A 20,711-nucleotide genomic window follows, 5' to 3' on the forward strand; every position below is an offset into this window, starting at 1 on the left:
TAAGATATATTAAAAATAATATTAATAATATAAAATAATGATGTATATAATAATAATATATCAGCTAAAATGTTTTTGGCTCTAAGTAGCAGAAAATCCAAGGAAGACTGACTTAAAACATGAAGTCATTACTTTTAATTTAAAAAAGAAGATTGTAAGTGGCTTGTCCCAACTGATTCAGCTGTTCAGTGAAACTTCTAAAATTTTATTGCTATTAATCATTCATTTGTTCGATGAATATTCATTGACTACCTACTGTACATTTATTCTAGGAGTTCCCTCTGTGAATGCAAAAATAAATCTGATCCATATTGAAAAAGAGGATTAAGCCATAAACATATATGGGCTTTATGAACAGGAAGCTAAATTCTAGAAAACCCTTATAGTTGCTAAATCTGCATGGTTTATATTCAGATTCCTTTTAATTGTACTAAAATTTACAAGCATAACAACTTTCCTTTTTCTGTGGACTATGAGTAAGATCAAACTTCATCCTGAACTTTTCTACAAGCTTCTTGTCTGACCTAGGTGACGGACCATGCTGACGGGAGACACGTCATTGTCCAGTTCCATGAATGGCAAGCCGGGATTGGACTGATCCTTTCTCGAGCTCGGAAACTGCCCATTGCTACAGTCTTTACCACCCACGCCACCCTGCTTGGGCGGTATCTCTGTGCAGCTAACATCGATTTCTACAACCACCTTGATAAGGTGATTAGCTCTACCACCCTCGCCACCTTTCTTTCCGACTCTTGAAGCTGAAGGATGGGAAGTATTGATCTTCACCTTTCATCTGTCATCCAGATGGCAGAAATGCCCTTTTGACCAATCAATATTCATGACACAGCTTCCCCTGAGTGGACTGAGAGCTCATAAAATTTAACTTTGTTCAGAGTGCAGCCGAGTGTAGCGGGGACAGGCCAGATGTCTGTCCACTTTGAAGTAACAGACCCAAGATCCAAAGGGGCCTGGAAGACGTCAGCCACTGCGGCCCTGAGGTTGGGCTGCTTGGGAAATGCTGTGAGGACCCCAGGATCCTCACACAGCTCTGAGTGGCAGGTACCCCACAGGGATGCTAGACATCCGCTTGTACTATGAGCCTCACTTCCTCCATCCTCCAAATGAACGAAGGTCAGATTTCTGCTGTAACTCTGCAGTGAGTTATAGGTGGAGTTTTATGAGGGGTCCAGTTAAGACAGAGTTACCAAAAACAGGAATGTAGATCCCTGGTGATCAAACAGTTGGGTTTGCTTATCTTAGAAGACTGCCCTGTTCTATGACCTAAAGTCATTCAGTTTTGACTTCTTTCTTCCGGTTTTCATCAGCTCAGATTAATGTAACTATGTTTTTCATATTCTGTCAGTAGTAGTGGTCAAGAGACCAATATAACATTGTAAAGCAATTACCCGCCAATTAAAATCAAATAAATTTTTTAAAAATACGTAAGGAAAGAATGTAAAAAAGTTAAAATTAAAAAATCATGGTTAAGCACTTGAGTAACATACAGTCAGGAGTTTTGCAGACTTGGTGTCTATATTGTCAGCCAAGTCATTTTAGCATTTTAGAGTTTTGTCTCACTATCGGGAACATTAGGAAGTTGAAAAATTGACCCCCCCCCCGTTTAAAAAAATTCTAGGAGTCTATGCAATAGACTGCATACTTTTCTGAGTGTATTTTTATGCCTATTTGTAATACATGATTAATACTACTCAGATAATGAGAACAGAAAGTGATACCACCATCTCAGAGGGATTTTGAGTGCAGGAAAGTTCTTTTGGATAAAACTTAACATTTGCAAAACAGTGAATGGTCCTAAGGAGAGCTTGCCTATAAAAAGGTCAACTGAACCTGAAGGTCAAATTGTAAACATAAGATGTATATTCAGAATAAAGTCACCAAGGAATTCAGAAAGGTCAAGAGGTCAGGGAGATTTCCTAATAGTAGACTAATAAGGGCAAACCAGTGATCTGTGATAAGCTCAACCACCGCGTTTCCTGGAGAAGAGCAGGCTTTGATGTTTGTGAAAGAGAAAATATTACAGAGACATAGCGAATATTTCAAGTACATCAAATATTTCACTTCAAAATACTTACGAGCATCAGTTCAGTTCAGTTCAGTCGCTCAGTCGTGTCCGACTCTTTCGACACCATGAATCACAGCACGCCAGTATGTAGCAATTAATAAAAACAACTAATAATATTCATCAGGTTTTATTAGTTGTTTTTAAGGAACAAAATCATAATATATAGTTATATATCAATATTATAACTTTATCCTTTCAATAAAAAGTCAGTGTTCATATCACACTGTCTTCAAATATGATTGCATATCTCCCCAGCTTAAAGTAAAGAGTACTCTTTGTAAGCTTAAGTAGCTTTGTGTTTCAGTGACGGGTTTAATAAAAATTTGTCACTTCTTTTCTGTGGTCATAAAATTCCACATAGCCGTAAGGAAAAACAGTGCGAGAAATATGTGATTTTGCTTTGCTTATGTAGAAGAATTGGTGCAAGCAAATGCCTATGTGTGTGTGTTTGTTTTGTTTTCACAGTTTAACATAGACAAAGAGGCTGGGGAAAGGCAGATTTATCACCGGTATTGCATGGAGCGCGCTTCCGTCCATTGTGCTCATGTTTTCACCACAGTTTCTGAAATTACAGCAATCGAGGCAGAACACATGCTGAAGAGAAAACCTGGTAATTATTATCCCTGAGTTTGTCACCGATCTGTGATAGTTTTGAACAAAAATGCATAAAATAAGAGGAAAACTGCACTATCACGACTCAAATCTTTATACATATTCGAATTCTCATTTTCAGTAGCTTTGTTGAACACTAAGCTATATCTGGAACATAATAGTATACAATCTGTGCTTGTTGAGTAGTCTATGTTTAAAATACTCTAATTCTGAGCTGGGTTGTCATGATGACTTCCTGAGTTTAAGCAAGCTGAGTTGACTTTTCTATTTTAAGAAAATGAATGTCAGGAAAATATCAGAAACGTGTGTGAGACTTCACCAGTCCTACATCTTAGAACATTGCCTCATTGGTCCTGTTTAGTAGAAACCTGTTGTTTTACTTCTCCCAAGATTTTCTTGCAAGTTTTTCTGGGAACTAGCCCCAGACCCATCCCAAGGTTGCAATGCCTAGAGGTATGTTCATAAAACATGACCCTGTCACCTGGCCACAGCTGGTTGGTCCAGAAGTGGATACCTGGTATAAGTTGGCTCAATCAGAATGGTTTCATAATGAGTCTAAACAGATGAGTTTGTTTGAATAGTCTTGTATAATAGAAGCTTGGAAGCAGTTGGTAGTGTCCACTTCCTATGTTGCATGAGATGCAAAGAAAGATAAGCTACAGTGAAGTAAATTAAGAAGCAGAAACAGACTGAGAGAACTCTAGATTCGCCACAGTGATTTAGACCATGGTTTAAATTAATTCCTGAGGCCCAGCTACATCTTTGCCATCAGACACTCCAGCATCCTATTAATAATTCCTCCTTGTAATAGTTAAATCAGTGTTAGTAGATTTCGCTTGTGCTGTGCTTAGTCACTCAGTCATGTCTGACTCTTTGCAACCCCATGGACTGTAGCCTGCCAGGCTCCTCTGTCCATGTGGATTCTCCAAGCAAGAATACTGGAGTGGGTTGACATGCCCTCTTCCAGGGGATCTTCCCAACCCAGGAATCAAATCAGGGTCTCCTGCATTGCAGGCAGTTTCTTTACCAGCTGAACTACCAGGGAAGCCCAGATTTCTCTCGCAACAAAACAGTCCTAATTAATACATTTTCCTTGCTTAATTCCTGTGGTCTTATCTCTAGTTAATTAATCTTTCTTTTGTATACCAGTTTAACATCTAGAGAAAGCATTAAAAAGTTCTACATAATTACAAAGGAAGCAAGTAATCTGAATAGTGGCACCTGAAGATCCTGTGCTGTTCTTATTCTTTCCAAAGGGTCTCTTGAATCCACTTTGCTTCTCACACTCCTGTCTGTTGCAGGAGTTTGCTTCAATATGCTCACTTGTTTCTTGGATGTTACTTTTCTTTCCTGTCATCAGTATCCTTTTCTGTGCTTACAAAAATGCTTTGTTTTTTCCTATTCTGAAATAAAAATTTCTCTGAAGACCACTACCCTCTTAGATGTCTACATAATCCATCTTTCCTCCTGCTATCAAGTATTTTACAAAAATAATCCATAGTTTTTCCACTTAGAGCCTCTTCAACTTTAACTTCCAACTTCCAACACTTGATCTAAAAGTGCTTTTTCAAAAATCACCAGGTTCACAATTCTGTAATTTTTTTGTTCCTTGACATTCTTTGGCAATTAAAGGTGGCAGATAGCTCGATCATTCCTTATTTGCATGACATTGCACATTCTGAGGTTTCTCAAATATTCTTTTCTAGTGTCTCAACAGTTTCTCTACTAACTTCTGTCTGTTGTTTTTGCTGCTTCTAAATACAATAACCCATGAATTCAACTCAGTAGGTGATTTCCATCATGTATTCTGAGCAGTCTTTATCTTTCTTGGCATAGACCAATATTCTGAAAAACCAAAAACGTCTCCCTACCCAAGCGACAAAATCTTCTAGGCAGAAAGAATCAGTTATGTGTTGGAATAAAGGACTACTTTTCCAATATTCCTTATGGACAGAACACTCTTCACACATTTGACTACAATAAAATGACAAGAGGTAGCTTAACATGGAGGGACTTAGAGGCTGTCATATGGAGTGAAGTAAGTCAGAAAGAGGAAAACAAATACCATATATTAAGGCACATATGTGGAGTCTAAACAAATTGGTATAGGTGATTTTATTTAGGAAAGAGAAATAGAGACACAGACATAGAGAACAAACATCTGGATACCAAGGGGGAAAGGAGAGGATGGGAACTGAGATGTTGGGATTGATATATTTATGCTACTGTGTATAAAACAGATGGACTTCCCAGGTAGTCCTAGTGGTGAAGAACCCACTGGCCAGTGCAGGAAACATTAGAGACCTGGGTTTGATCCCTGGGTCAGGAAGATGCCCTGGAGGAGGACATGGCAAACCACTCCAGTATTCTTGCCTGGAGAATCCCATGGACAGAGAGCCTGATGGGCTACTGTTTGCTGGATAGCACATACATATAGCTGATTCACTTTGCCATACAGTAGAAACTAACACAACACTGTAAAGCCACTTTACGCCAATAAAAATTAAAATAAAAAAGGAGTTCGTTTAGCACACAGCATAGTTAAGGGTAAAACAGGTGGAGACAGACAGCATGGCCTTTACCCATGTGTTCTGGAACAGATTCTGGAACAACTCTGTGTCTCAGTTTCTACCTCTGAAATATCACTTTGCTCCACTGGTTGTTGCAGGGATTAAATGAGTTACATTACAAGGCATTTAGAGCAGTATCTAATGCATAGTAAGTGATCGGTAACTGAAAACTCTTAACAATGACTATTTTTGCTATTGGTCTATTACATAATACCCATTACTCAATGCTATTTCAGTCAGATCCTCCTGATTTTCTATGTCAGCGATTCATTATGGATTTTTATAAACTTCCACTTCTATGATAGTCAGAAACTAGAAATATTAATAGACACCTAACTTGTTGTTGTTGTTGTTCAGTTGCTATGTCGTGTCCAACTCTTTCTGACCCCATGGACTGCAGCACTTTAGGCTTCCCTGTCCATTACCAGCTCCCGAAGCTTGCACAAACTCATGTGCATCGAGTTGGTGATGCCATTCAACCATCTCATCCTCTGCCTCCTCCTTCTCTTCCTGTCTTCAATCTTTCCCAGCATCAGGGTCTTTTCTAATGAGTGGGCTCTTCGCATCAGGTGGCCAAAGTATTGGAGCTTCAGCTTCAGCATCTGTCCTTCCCATTAATATTCAGGGCTGATTTCCTTTAGGAGTGATTGGTTTGGTTTCCTTGCTACCCAAGGGACTCTCAAGAGTCTTCTCTAGCAAAATACTGTTGTTTTGGCAGTGCTGCCCTCTCTCAAAAGAGATTTTTCATGAGGATTTTACTTTGCTTTTCCAGATGTAGTTACTCCAAATGGCTTGAACGTTAAGAAATTTTCAGCTGTACATGAGTTTCAAAATCTCCATGCTATGTACAAGGCCAGGATCCAAGAGTTTGTTCGAGGTCATTTCTATGGGTATGTTTTTCTATATTAAAAAAAAATTACCCTGTGATGTTAGGGATCTGGGGTATAGAGAAAACAGTGTTGTTAAAGTAAATGTTTATCTTTCCCAGTCCCCTTTGTACTTTAACAGAACTCATGTGTACATTTTGTTGCTGTTGCTTTCTTTCATTGGAAACTGTTTTGTTTTGTTTTAGTCATCTGGACTTTGATCTTGAAAAAACGTTGTTCCTCTTCATTGCTGGGAGGTATGAGTTTTCAAACAAAGGAGCTGACATCTTCTTAGAATCCTTATCCAGGTTAAACTTCCTGCTGAGGGTAAGAATGCTCTAGAACACGAAACAGTGCGTTTGTAGAGAACTTTGTTCTGTGGAAAGTAAAGAACTTCCTGGCTTTTTAAAAAATATATGATTTTGAAGACTTAAAATGATAGCTTTATTTTAAAAATGCTTTTGGTCTTTCAATTATCATATTTAAAATGATAAATATGATTGCCACACTCTTTGCTCATGTATTTGTCTAGGATGTCAGGTATTTTTTAAAGACAGCTACAAACTTATCATGTTATATTGGGTATATAGCCAATATAATAGTACGGTGTTTTTCTTTTAAAGAATCATAGAAGCAAAATTTTATTGGAAATGCACCCCAAAGGACAGTTTATGTTAATTTAAAATTTTTTCAAAATTCTACTGATATATAGTTGATTTACAATGCAGTGTTAGTTTCAGGGGTATGGCAAAGTGATACAGTTACACGTGCTCTGTTGCTTCCGTTGTGTCCAACTCTTTGAGACCCTATGGACTGTAGCTCACCAGGCTCCTCTGTCCATGGGATTCTCCAGGCAAGAACACTGGAGTGGGTTGCCATGTCCTTCTCCAGGGGATCTTCCTGATCCAGGGATCATCCCAGGACTCTTGTGTCTCCTGCATTGCCAGGCGGGTTCTTTACACCGGTGCCACCTGGGAAGCCCTGATTCGGTTATACATATATATAAATGTATATATTCATTTTTTACATTCTCTTCCTTTATATGTTATATATGTGCCATGTTTTAAGCTGACCACATAGCATCCTCTTCCCATCCATCCCCCAAGAGTTTGTAAACAATTGAAAGATACAGAGAAATCAAGCAAACAGAGAGTAAAGAGAACGAAACTTTGCCTTTTTAAAAGTCGATATATTTAATGCACTGTGGTGACCTGAATGGGAAGGAAGTCTAAAAGAGAGAAGATATTTGTATATGTATGGCTAATTCACTTTGCTATACAGTAGAAACTAACACAACATTGTAAAGCAACTGCTGCTGCTAAGTCGCTTCAGTTGTTTCTGACTCTGTGTGACCCCATAGACAGCAGCCCACCAGGGTCCCCCGTCCCTGGGATTCTCCAGGCAAGAACACTGGAGTGAGTTTGTAAAACAACTATACTCCAATAAAAATTAATTTTAAAAAAGACTATAATGGGAGATATGGCTTGGTTGCATGGCATTAATAGGCTTCCTAATATTGGGCCTTGGTATTAAATTTTGTGGTATTAGACATCTGATCACAGACAGCCCTGGCCATTTCCATCCCCTCCAACCAGAAGCCTTCAGAAAAACATGTGCGACATGACTGACAGCCAAGCAATTGCCCTCGTAGAATGGGGCAGACACACACAAACTCTGTTCCTCTCCCAACTCACTAGCCATGCCTCTACTCTGAGATCTGAAAGCCTCCAGCCATGAAACTAGGAGAGGTCCCACCACACAGAAACACAGAGGAGTTTCCCACTCCCAAATGTGGAATGATTTTTTGCTCAATAGGTTAGATTTGCTCAGAATCTTAAAATAGGTTGTGAACTGTTGTGTGAGCATGTTCAGTCATGTCTGACTCTTTGTGACCGCATGGACTGTAGCCCACCAGGCTCCTCTGTTCATAGGATTTCCCAGGCCAGAATACTGGAGTGGGTTACTCTTTCCTTCTCCAAAGGATCTTCCCGATCCAGGGATCAAACTCATGTCTCTTGTGTTTCTTGCATTGGCAGGTGTATTCTTAAAATAGGTTCTGAACTAATCCAGCAATAAAACCTGTGCCAATGAAAGGACTGCATCATAGATACTGATGAAAGTTATTGGCTTATATTCTTGTCCCATCATACAAAAATATAGAATATATAAGGAAAATAGAAGAGGTCAGTGTAGAAGTCTAATTTTATTGAGATGCTGAGGCAATCTAAAATTTCCTGAGCTCTGTATAACTTTCCCATTCAGTTTTTATTTCTTGGATGTAGATTTATCACTGTCTTAGCCCAGATATTCCTGGGTGGTTCAGAGAGTAAAGAATCTGCCTAAAACGCAGGAGAGACAGGAGTTGCAGGTTTGATCCCTGGGTCAGGAAGATCCCCTGGAGAAGGAACTGGCAACCCACTCCAGTATTCTTGCCTGGGAAAACCCATGAACAGAGGAACCTAGCAGTCTACAGTCCAAAGGGTGGCAAAGAACCAAACATGACTGAGAGGCTAAGCACATACACTGTACCAAGTATTTTAAGAGATTACTAAAATCACATTAGTAAACATCCATGCTTATAAAATAGGGTTGAAGACCAGAAAGATTATTCAAGAATAAACTGGAATAATCTTATTTCACAGTATTTTCTGATATATATCTATTTAACAAGCTTTATAGATGGACTCACAGCTATATAAAAATGTCATGTCTAGAGACCTTATTAATTTATCCATACATTTATTAAATATTCGCTCTATTTTTAGATGTGAAGAAAAAGTGAATTTCTCTTAGTCTAGACATTAAAGATAATTACAATCCTTGGAGAAATCAAAATAAGACATTTTCTTTCCATATAGTACATTTAATCTTTAATGAAAGCACACTGCCTACTCCTGGGGTGTTTCCTGTTTTATGGCTCCTGTAGATGTTTTGAATAGAATATAAGGTCCCAGAGGGCAGAGACCACAGATTAGATGATAGTGCCTCACATTCAAGAGTCAGTCATTTCAGAATATAAAAGCATTCATCAGTTCACCGTTTTAAGTAAGTTTACGCTTTCATTCCCACAGCTCTTTGGCATGTCATTTCTTTCTGAGAAACTTCAGGTCAATAATATTTTGGAATAGGAAAAGTAAACAGATTGTAGAGTCAAAAAACACCAGTTTAAAAAAACAAAAGAAAACATTAGTTTGACTCCCAGGTTTGCCAATAACCTGTGATAGGAGCTCAGAAGAAGAATCAAAAGTCTTGTGCCTCTCTTTTGAAATTAGTGACAAGAGTGAGAGTTAGGCTTGGGTTAACTTATGTGTTTAAAGCCCCCAACACAGTAACTGCTACACCAAAAGTTCTGAGTACCCATTCTGGTTCCTTTATGGTTGAAAAAAACAAAATGCAACATCATGAGAATCAAGACATTTAATGGAAAAATGTTAATGATCTGCTTGTGCAAATCCATGTAAATTAGCTATAAGACATAGAGTAAACCCAAACGAAATCCTCATTAACTTTCCAATCTGGAATTTTAACATTTGTGTTATCTTTTATGTTATTTTTTAAGCACAGAAAACCACAGTGATATCAGTAGCAATTGCTATATATTTTAGATAATGGATGTGATGAAATTATTCTGTGTGGATTTTTAATTGTTAATTGTCAGATCTTAGTTTAACGTCATATTTAAATTTTCTGAAGAAGCTTCAAGACAGTGATGTATAATTTCTTTGTCAGTCATAAATAAGTATTCTTATTCTCTCAAGATGTTTCAAAGCACTATTTGTCACAGTTTAAGGTCCAGCTGTCACATGGTTTATTTTATCTTTGATAGTTGACTCTGTTGTGTTTTCTAACCCCTCATTAGATGCATAAAAGTGACGTCACCGTGGTGGTGTTTTTCATTATGCCTGCCAAGACAAATAATTTCAATGTGGAAACCCTGAAAGGCCAGGCAGTGCGGAAACAGCTATGGTAACCTCACATCTTGTAAATATTCTCAAGCAATAGGTGTAAAGGGATTTTTTAAAGTGCATTATTTATGATCTATTTCCTTGAACTATTTTTTCCCCTTAAGATTATAATAGCTTACATACTACTCAGTTCTCTTCTCATTGGGCTCCTTTGTTAAATTTTGTCATGTCTATAAAACTGTGTTCATATAAAAATGTTGGAACGAGCTACTGTGGAAGGATAAGGCCTTTGTAGAAATCTTTGAAGATGGGTCAGATTTTTAAAAAATTTATTATGGAAATGTTAAAACATATGCCAAAATAACGAAATTAGTATCGTGCTTCCCCTCTCCCCCGTAGGCCAGACTCAACAATGATAAATGTTGACTTAAAAAATAGTTGCAACCTAAAAATTGAGAGTTATGTTTTATTTGCTGGGAATATTTAAAACTTTGAGCCCGTGAGACAGCATCTCAAGTAACCCTGAGAGAACTGCTCTGAGGAGGCCAGGAGAGGAGCCAGATTATATAGAAGTTTTGCAACAAAGGGCAGGTAGTCTGAACATCAAAAGATTATTGCTAATAAAAGAAAATCAGATATCTCCAGTTAAGGAACTTAGTGCTTTTCCTTGTATGGGAAGATGCAGGAGTCTGGACTCACTGAAAACATTCCTTTGATAGAAACCTCACCTATTTAAGGCTAGTATCCAGTGTTTTTCACATTCTGAGCTCCCTTGGGACTCACAGTAGGTAGTGACTGCAGTCTGATAGCTGCTAGATAGCAGGTATTCTTCTCTTTCCTGAGTTTCCTTAGGGCTCACCATCTCACACTGGGGACCGCAATTGCTGATGACTGTGACATCCTTGTTTACTGATATGGCAGGAAATATTCCATTTCTCATAAACAAATTCCTCATATTATATGGGTACCTACATACACTGCCTTTCCCTCCCCCCAACCTTCTCCTGATTATCATCAAGCCAAAGAAAGTTACACTCCCCACACTGGTCAGGGTGTTCAGTTACCTCAGCTCTAGAGGTGTTAACTCAGGCTAAACTGGCAAATAAGAAAAGAATAAGAGAGGTTATATAAAGAGACCTGCAATTTCAAAGAATGCATTGACAGAACACCATCATGGCAAAGAAAGACTTAAAAGGGTGACATTGTTTGAGTTGTGTATCTTTCTGTTCATACAGGGACACTGCACATTCTGTGAAGGAAAAGTTTGGAAAGAAACTGTATGATGCATTATTAAGGTAGGAGCTTGGAACACTACACCGCTCAAACATTTAGGGCTTTACTATTGAGACAAGTATTTAGACACTATACTTATTTTGTTCCAAATATAAAAGAATTAATAGCCTTTGAAGATTCTTCAAGCCAGACTTCAACAGTACCTGAACCGTGAACTTAAAGATGTTCAAGCCGGTTTTAGAAAAGGCACATGAACCAGAGATCAAATTGCCAACATCCGTTGGCTCATAGAAAAAGTGAGAGAGTTCCAGAAAAACATCTACTTTTGCTTTATTGACTACGCCAAAGCCTTTGACTGTGTGGATCACAACAAATTGTGAAAAATTCTTAGAGACGGGAAGAGCAGATCACCTTACCTGCCTCCTGAGACATCTGTATCAGGTCAGGAAGCAACATTTAAAACTGGACATGGAACAACAGACTGGTTCCAAATAGGGAAAGAAGTATGATAAGGCTGTATATCGTCATGCTGCTTATTTAACCTATATGCAGAATACCTCATGCAAAATGCCAGGCTGGATGAAGCACAAGCTGAAATCAAGATTGCCAGGAGAAATATCAATAACCTCAGATATGCAGATGACACCACACTTATGGCAGAGAGCAAAGAAGAGCCAAGAGCCTCTTGATGAAACTGAAAGAGGAGAGTGAAAAAGTTGGCTTAAAACTCCACATTCAGAAAACTAAGATCATGGCATCCAGTCCCATCACTTCATGGCAAATAGATGGAGAAACAGTGGAAACAGTGTCAGACTTAATTTTGGGGGGCTCCAAAATCACTGCAGATGGTGACTGCAGCCATGAAATTAAAGACACTTGCTCCTTGGAAGAAAAGTTATGACCAACCTAGACAGCATATTAAAAAGCAGAGACATTACTTTGCCAGCAAAGGTTCGTCTAGTCAAGGCTATGGTTTTTCCTGTGGTCATGTATGGATGTGAGAGTTGGACTATAAAGAAAGCTGAGTGCAGAAGAATTGATGTTTTTGAACTGTGGTGCTGGAGAAGACTCTTGAGAGTCCCTTGGACTGCAAGGAGATCCAACTAGTCCATCCTAAAGGAGATCAGTCCTGAGTGTTCATTGGAAGGACTGATGCTAAAGCTGAAACTCCAATATTTTGGCCACCTGATGAGAAGAGCTGACTCATTTGAAAAGACTCTGATGCTGGGTAAGATTGAGGGCAGGCGGAGAAGGGGACGACAGAGGATGAGATGGTTGGATGACATCACTGACGCAATGGACATGAGTTTGAGTAGGCTCTGGGAGTTGGTGATAGACAGGGAGACCTGGCATGCTGCAGTCCATGGGGTTGCAGAGTCGGACACGACTGAACGACTGAACTGAACTGAAGATACGTTGCATCATATGAGCAGGCTTTGTTTAATCCTTCATCTGACAAATGTTTGTAGACAGTTGTACAAATGAGAACATAGTTAAATACGTGGGTAAGTTATCTGTGTGTGAACTCAGTCACTCAATCATGTCTGACTCTTTGTGACACTTTGGCCTGTAGCCCACCAGGCTCCTCTGTCCTGAAAACGGGATTTTTCAGGCAAGAATACTGGAGGAGGGTGCCATTTTCCCTTCTCAATCCAGGAATCGAACCCAAGTTTCCTGCATTGCAGACAGTTTCTTTACCTGCTAAGGCATCAAGGAAGCCCACAGATAGGGTCTCCTTCAATGGAATTCTCATTGAGAGTTAATATGTCAGTTTGAAACTGTGGAAGATTTCAAGTCAAAATATATATTGACATATTAACATATATTTATTAATGAACAGTAGTTAATGTGAAGTAACATTTACTTAAGTAATATACATTACCTAATGTATACTTAGTATACATTGAGAAGCTCACCACAATGAGAAGCCCATGAACTGCTATTAGAGGAGCCGCCACTCGTTGAAATGAAGAGAAAAACCCGCACAGCAACAAAGACCCAGCACAGCCAAAAATAAATATACAATTTTTTAAAATATCAACTTACAGATGGAAAAGTTATGGCCACTGTAGAACATAGTACTCACTTCCTATAATTGTTAAAGTAGGCAAAATATTATGAAAGTATCCTCCTGGTCATCAACAGTAATGTTTTAAAAGTTAATTTCAATTTTCTTTTGTGCTAGCAAAGGTATTCTTTTATCAAACTTCTTTGCCCTTTGGAATTTGTCTGTGAGCTTCATCAGGAAACTATGTATGCTTTACATTTATTTTTAAATTGCTTGAAATGGTGTTTGACGCATAGGAAGCAGTTGGTTAGTGCTAGCTGTTTTATTTTGATTTTTAAAACTATTTTCCCCACAGAGGAGAAATTCCTGACATGAACAATATTTTGGATCGAGATGATCGGACAATTATGAAAAGAGCTATCTTTTCAACTCAGGTAATAAAGGAAAAAATGCCCATTACTTCCCATAATTGTTAAAGTCTATTTAGATCAATATCTTAATTTTTGAAATGGGCTAATTTGGGAATTTTTAAACCTGAGAGCTAGAAAAGTAATCCTTAGGTATTTACCTAAAGGACACCTTTGTGGGTTCTTTTTCACCAGTGGTTTTTCAAGGCTCCTATAAACAAATCTCAAGGAACTTGTCTTCATATCTACTTTAAAAATTCATTTGGAACCTATATGCCAATTGAAAAACTATGTATGTTGCAATGACAAAAAAGAAGTGCCTAAAGTTTTCAAAAAGCATAGACTTTGGAGGCAATCTAGAGAAAAGGTGAATGTTTCTCAGAAGAGTGGAATTGTTAAAAAGATAATTGTGTTAGCCATGTACAGCAATGCACAGGGAGGCACTGAAGAACAGCCCCCTGGTGGGAACCAGCAGAGTAGCTCACCAGGAGTTCCATTCTTATTCCAAATACAGTTAGTCCCCCACATATGAATGAGCTAATGTTCTGAGATGAAGTTAGTCTAGGTACCCAGCTAATATAATTGGCTATATAGTACAGTACTGTAATAGGTTTATAGTACTTTTCACACAAATAACACATAAAAAAAAAAAACACAAAAAATAAACATTTTGAATCTCACAATACAGTACCTTGAAAAGTACAGTAGGGCAGTCCAACAAGAGCTGGCCTTTGGGGGCTGGCATCAAGTGAACAGGCAAGAAGAGTTAGTGACTGGAGGAGGTAGAAGATGCGGGAGATGGTAGAGCTGAAGGACCACCAGCAATAGGAGATGGAGGGCAAGCTGCAGTTCCACACACATCTGATGCTGACGGAATGTGCTTTTGCATCTTTTTGAAAATTCCCAACTTGAAGGTTTGTATGTTGGGGACTTACTGTTAAGTCTCAGGAGGCTTCAAGAATTCTAGGCTTTCCATAGAGTGGCTGCTGGTGAACAAAAGCATCGGGTGTTCAGAGTATGGAAGGAAGTTCTTTAACCTGATGTCTTCCTATGAAATACACAGACAACCCCTCATCCACTTAAGTGGCATCTCAGACCATAAAGGCATAAAGATTGGATGACATATTGCCGATGACCTATTGTTGAAATTAGTCACACTTAGTAATTCTTTTCCTGAACTGACATTTTCTTCCCTCTGCTCCTTCAGCGGCAGTCTTTGCCCCCAGTGACCACTCACAACATGATCGATGATTCCACCGATCCCATCCTCAGCACCATTAGACGTATTGGGCTCTTCAATAGCCGCACAGACAGAGTCAAGGTATAACTTGTCTACGCGGGACATTTCAAAATCAGAGAGGACAGGTTTTTGAGAATTTATTAGAAGCATCCCTTGTTTGTTTTAACATCTACCGGAAATACTGTAAATGATACTTCTAAAGGAAAATTAATACTGTTTCCTGTCTTGAGCAATTAAAAAGTGACTATGTTGGTATCATTCTTAAAAATAATTGAAGACTATTTATGGCTTTGAGTTGTAATGCAGCTTTCATTTTCATTGTAAAATACTGTCAGCAAGCATCAGGAAATGGCCTTATTTTTAATGAAACACATATGGTCTAAAAACTGTTTAATGAATGAATCTCGGAGATTTCATAAATTGTCTTTGTTTCTTCCTCATAAAGTTCAATTTAAGCGCATAGTATGAGAAGATTCAAGTTTCAGAGAATGTGGCTAATGATGGTTTTATATAATTTCCTACAGACTAATTTGTTCTTTTGACTCTTTGAGTTTCTCCAGTGATGAAGCACAGTGTTGAATAAATAAGACCTGGTTTCTGCTGCAATGGAGCTTAATCTCCATGACATTTACTGAGGGTGTGTTATGTTCTAGGCATGGGGTTAGGTGTGGGAGACAAGGGTAAATGTGTTAACAGATCATAGCTTACTCCTACTCACTTCCATCCACCAGCACTCAAGATCAAGTTGTCACAAGAATTTACCAATCTTTTTGAAAGGAAGGTCCCAGTGTCCCTTCTTTCTTTTGCCTTTGGCAGATGATATGAATTCTAAATTCCTTCACAGTCCCTTCATACTGGCCTCACATCTAGATTTTGACTCATTCTTACTTTTTTTTCCTTCAGATTGTAAGAGTTTTTCTGGGACCTTATTTCCTCCCACATTCTTAGGAAATGCACCCTGTTTATCCCTTTCTATATTGTAGGCTTACTAGCTCTTTCCCTTGCTGTTTACAAATATTTCTGAAATTTTTCCACATGAAAAAACAAGCTTTGCCTTAACTCTACCCCCTCTTGATGTTTTTAAATGTTTTTCTACTCTTCTCTGTAAAGTCTCTTGGGAAAACTCAATCTATTCGTAAATGTATTTCTCATCTTGCACTCAGTCATTGACATAGGCATCAGTGGATGTCATGGAGACAAGTTAAGGACCTACTGCAACAGTCCAGGTGAGAGATACCGAGGGCCACTACCAAAGGCCTTCTCAAAAGTTCTGGAGAGGATGGAACAATGGAAGAAATGGTTGCCTGAAGAAAAAGACCATACTTAAGTCACCAGTGGACACAGAGTGAGAAAGAGGCAGAAGGCAAGGCTTCAGTATGTAACCCACACTTTCTAGAACCTAAGGAAAAGCTTTAAAGGAAGTTGGTTTGGGGACTTCCCTAGTGGTCCAGTGGCTCAGAAACTGCATTCCCAATGCAGGGGGCCCAGGTTCATTCCCTGGTCAGGGAACTAGATCCCACGTGCCACAACTAAGAGTTCACATGCTGGAACTAAAGACCCAGTGCAGGCAAATAAATATTTTAAAAAAAATAAAATAAAAGAAGTTGGTTTGAGGGTCATATCTCAAATGAAGTTCAATTTTTCATAGACTGAGTTACATATGGGATATTCAAGTTAAGATGCTTAAGAGGTACTTAGAAAACATAGGCCTGGGGTTTATAAGGACAGTTGCGAGGGAAGCTATTGGCATGTGGGCAGTAATGAAGGCCAAGGAATGATAACCTTGACATATTGGAAGACTAGGTGGAATGAATGAAGTAAATATTGACCCAAGGAAACCTCAAGAGAGGATTAAACGATGAAAGATTAGGGAAAGAAAGAGGAAAATATATAAGAAATCAAGGCAGGAGAAATTGTAATAATAGTAGGAAGAGCTCATAGTACTGCATTAGATGATCCATGCTGTTTATAAAATGTTCCATATTGTGTTAACCCTTTCATTTCAAACAATCTACACACAGACCCACATATATGTGTATATTGCCCTGTGCTGTAGAATTATGGGTGATTTTTAGTTTCTCATTTGTGTTTGTGAATTTCCAAATATTCAACACATAGCACACATATAAGAGCCAGGCTGCACATGTTCCCCTGGAAATGTAGGACTATTGCTGCCAAGACTGCACTATTCTTTACATTTTTTCAGCAGGATTCTGTCCACAGAGTATGTCAACACACACTTGTCATCATTCTCACGTAGTTTACTCCAGACTGCTCCTTCTCAGTTTTTTGTATCTTGGAAAGAAAATAGTGAGAGCGAGAAAGCATGTTATTTCCCCTTTGATTTCTGTTTTTCTCAGAACCTTTCATGTCAAGGTTCAGTTCAGTCACTCAGTCATGTCTGACTCTTTGTGACCCCATAGTCTGCAGCACACCAGGCTTCCCTGTCCATCACCATCTCCTGGAGTTTGCTCAAACTCATGTCCATTGAGTCAGTGATGCCATCCAAACATCTCATCCTCCGTCATCTCCTTCTCCTCCTGCCTTCATTCTTTCCCAGCACCAGGGTCTTTTCCAATGAGTCAGTTCTTTGCATCAGGTGGCCAAAGTATTGGAGTTTCAGCTTCAGCATCAGTCCCTCCAATGAATATTCAGGACTGATTTACTTTAGAATTGACTGGTTGGATCTTCTTGCAGTCCATGAGTCTTCTCCAGCACCACAGTTCAAAAGCATCAGTTCTTCAATACTCAGCTTTCCTTATCATCCAACTCTCATATCCAAAAACGGCTACTGGAAAACCATAGCTTAGATTAGATGGGCCTTTGTTGGCAAAGTAACGTGTTTACTTTTTAATATGCTGTCTAGGTTGGTCATAGCATTTTTTCAAAGAAACAAGTGTCTTTTAACTTCATGGCTGCCGTCACCATCTGCAGTGATTTTGGAGCCCTCCAAAATAAACTCTGTCACTGTTTCCATTGTTTCTCCATCTATTTGCTATGGAGTGATGGGACAGGATGCCATGATCTTAGTTTTTTGAATGCTGAGTTTTAAGCCAACTTTTTCCATTTTCCTCTTTCACTTTCATCAAGAGGCTTTTTAGTTCCTCTTCACTTTCTGTCATAAGGGTGGTGTCATCTGCATATCTAAGGTTATTGCTGTATATGCCGGCAGTCTTGATTCCAGCTTGTGCTCCATCCAGCCCAGCGTTTCTCATGATATATTCTGCATATAAGTTAAATAAGCAGGGTGACAATACACAGCCTTGACATACTCCCTTCGCAATTTGGAACCAGTCTGTTGTTCTACGTTCAGTTCTAACTGTTGCTTCTTGACCTGCATGCAGATTTCTCAGGAGGCAGGTAAGGTGGTGTGGTATTCCCAGCTCTAAGAATTTTCCACAGTTTGATGTGATCCACACAGTCAAAGGCTTTGGCATAGTCAGTAAAGCAGAAGTTGATGTTTTTCTGGAGCTCTCTACCTTTTGATCTCTGGTTCCTCTGCCTTTTCTAAAACCAGCTTGAACATCTGGAAGTTCACACCTCATGTATTATTAAAGCCTGGCTTGGAGAATTTTGAGCATTACAATACTAATGTATGAGATGAGTGCAATTGTGGGGTAGTTTGAATATTCTTTGGCATTACCTTTCTTTGGGATTGTAATGAAAACTGACCTTTTCCAGTCCTGTGGCCACTGCTGAGTTTTCCAAATTTGCTGGCATATTGAGTGCAGCACTTTCAGAGCATCATCTTTTAGGATTTGAAATAGCTCAACTGGAATTCCATCACCTCCACTAGCTTTGCTTGTAGTGATGCTCCCTAAGGTCCACATGACTTCACACTCCAGGATGTCTGGCTCTAGGTGAGTGATCACGCCAGCGTGGTTATCTGGGTCATAAAGATCTTTTTTGTATAGTTCTCTGCATTCTTGCCACCTCTTCTTAATATCTCCTGTTTCTGTTAGGTCCATATCGTTCTTGTCCTTTATTGTGCCCATCTTTGCATGAAATGTTCCGTTGGTATCTCTAATTTTCTTGAAGAGATCTGTAGTCTTCCCCATTCTATTGTTTTCCTCTATTTTTTTGCATTGATCACTGAAGAAGGCTTTCTTATCTCTCCTTGCTATTCTTTGAAACTCTGCATTCAGATGGGTATATCTTTCCTTTTCTCCTTTGCCTTTAGCTTCTCTTCTTTTCTCAGCAATTTGTAAGGTCTCCTCAAACAACCATTTTGCCTTTTTGCATCTCTTTTTCTTGGGGATGGTCTTGATCAGTGCCTTCTGTACAATGTCACAAACCTCTGTCCATAGTTCTTCAGGCACTCTGTCTATCAAATCTAATCCCTTTAATCTATTTGTCACGTCCACTGTATAATCATAAGGGATATGATTTAGGTCATATCTGAATGGTCTAGTGGTTTTCCCCACTTTCTTCAGTTTAAGTTTGAGTTTGGCAATAAGGAGTTCATGATCTGAGCCACAGTCAGCTCCTGGCCTTGATTTTGCTGACAGGATAGAGCTTCTGCCTCTTCAGCTTCAACGAATATAATCAATCTGACTTCAGTGTTGACCATCTGGTGATGTCCATGTGTAGAGTTGTCTCTTGCGTTGTTGGAAGAGGGTGTTTGCTATGACCAATGTGTTCTCTTGGCAAAACTCTGTTCACTTTTGCCCTGCTTCATTTTGTACTCCAAGGCCAAAATCGCCTGTTACTCCAGGTATTTCTTGACTTCTTACTTTTGTATTCCAGTCCACTATGATGATGGGGACATCTTTTTTTTGGTGTTAGTTCTGCAAGATCTTGTAGGTCTTCATAGAACTGTTCAACTTCAACTTCTTCAGCGTTACTGGTCGGGGCATAGACTTGGATTACTGTAATATTGAATGGTTTGCCTTGGAAATGAACAGAGATAGTTCTGTCATTTTTGAGATTGCGTCCAAGTTCTGCATTTAGGACTCTTTTGTTGACTAAGAGGTCTGCTCTATTGCTTCTAAGGGATTCTTGCCCACAGGAGTAGATATAATGGTCATCTGAATTAAATTCACCCAGTCCGGTCCATTTTAGTTCACTGATTCCTAGAATGTCAGTTGTCACTCTTGCCATCTCCTATTTGACTGCTTCCGATTTACCTTGATTCATGGACCTAACATTCAGGTTCCTATGCAATATTCTTCTTTACAGCATTGGACTTTGCTTCCATCACCAGTCACATTCACAACTGGGTGTTCTCGCTTTGGCTCTGTCTCTTCCTTTTTTCTGGAGTTATTTCTCCACTCTTCTCCAGTAGCATATTTGGCACCTACAGACCTGGTGAGTTCATCTTTCAGTGTCCTATCTTTTTGCTTTTTCATAGTGTTCATGAGGTTCTCAGGCAAGAATACTGAAGTGGTTTGCCATTCCCTTCTCCAGTGGACCACGTTTTGTCAGAACTCTCCCCTATGACCTGTCTGTCTTGGGTGGCCCTACATGGCATGGCTCATCGTTTCATTGAGTTAGACAGGCTGTGGTCCATGTGATCAGTTTGGTTAATTTTTTGTGATTATGGTTTTCATTCTGTCTGCCCTCTGATGGATAAAGATAAGAGGTTTATGGGAGATTTCTGATGGTAGAGACTGACTGTGGGGGGATCTGGGTCTTGTTCTGATGGATGGGGCCATGCTTGGTAAATCTTTATTCTAATTTTCTTTTGATGGGTGGGGCTGTGTTCCTTCCCTGTTGTTTAACTGAGGCCAAACTATGGTAGGGGTAATGAAGATAATGGCAACCTCCTTCAAAAGGATTTGTGCACGC

At 39.1% G+C, this 20,711-nt stretch overlaps 1 protein-coding gene across 3 annotated transcripts in view; it reads left to right on the forward strand.

The window, feature by feature from the left end:
• GYS2 (glycogen synthase 2) overlaps positions 1-20,711 on the forward strand; it is a 58,507-nt gene that overhangs the window by 21,044 nt on the left and 16,752 nt on the right. For 2 of the 3 annotated variants that reach the window (XM_068970035.1, XM_068970033.1), the window contains 8 exons: positions 529-711; positions 2,549-2,693; positions 6,038-6,155; positions 6,338-6,458; positions 9,991-10,097; positions 11,272-11,331; positions 13,633-13,711; positions 14,892-15,005. In XM_068970035.1, coding sequence (XP_068826136.1) covers positions 529-711; positions 2,549-2,693; positions 6,038-6,155; positions 6,338-6,458; positions 9,991-10,097; positions 11,272-11,331; positions 13,633-13,711; positions 14,892-15,005 — 927 coding nt within the window. The remainder of the gene's footprint in view (positions 1-528; positions 712-2,548; positions 2,694-6,037; positions 6,156-6,337; positions 6,459-9,990; positions 10,098-11,271; positions 11,332-13,632; positions 13,712-14,891; positions 15,006-20,711) is intronic. The other variant, XM_068970036.1, reaches the window with a different exon arrangement.

The sequence above is a fragment of the Capricornis sumatraensis genome, chromosome 4 (assembly GCF_032405125.1).
Source record: "Capricornis sumatraensis isolate serow.1 chromosome 4, serow.2, whole genome shotgun sequence".
In the NCBI taxonomy this organism is placed as follows: domain Eukaryota; kingdom Metazoa; phylum Chordata; class Mammalia; order Artiodactyla; family Bovidae; genus Capricornis; species Capricornis sumatraensis.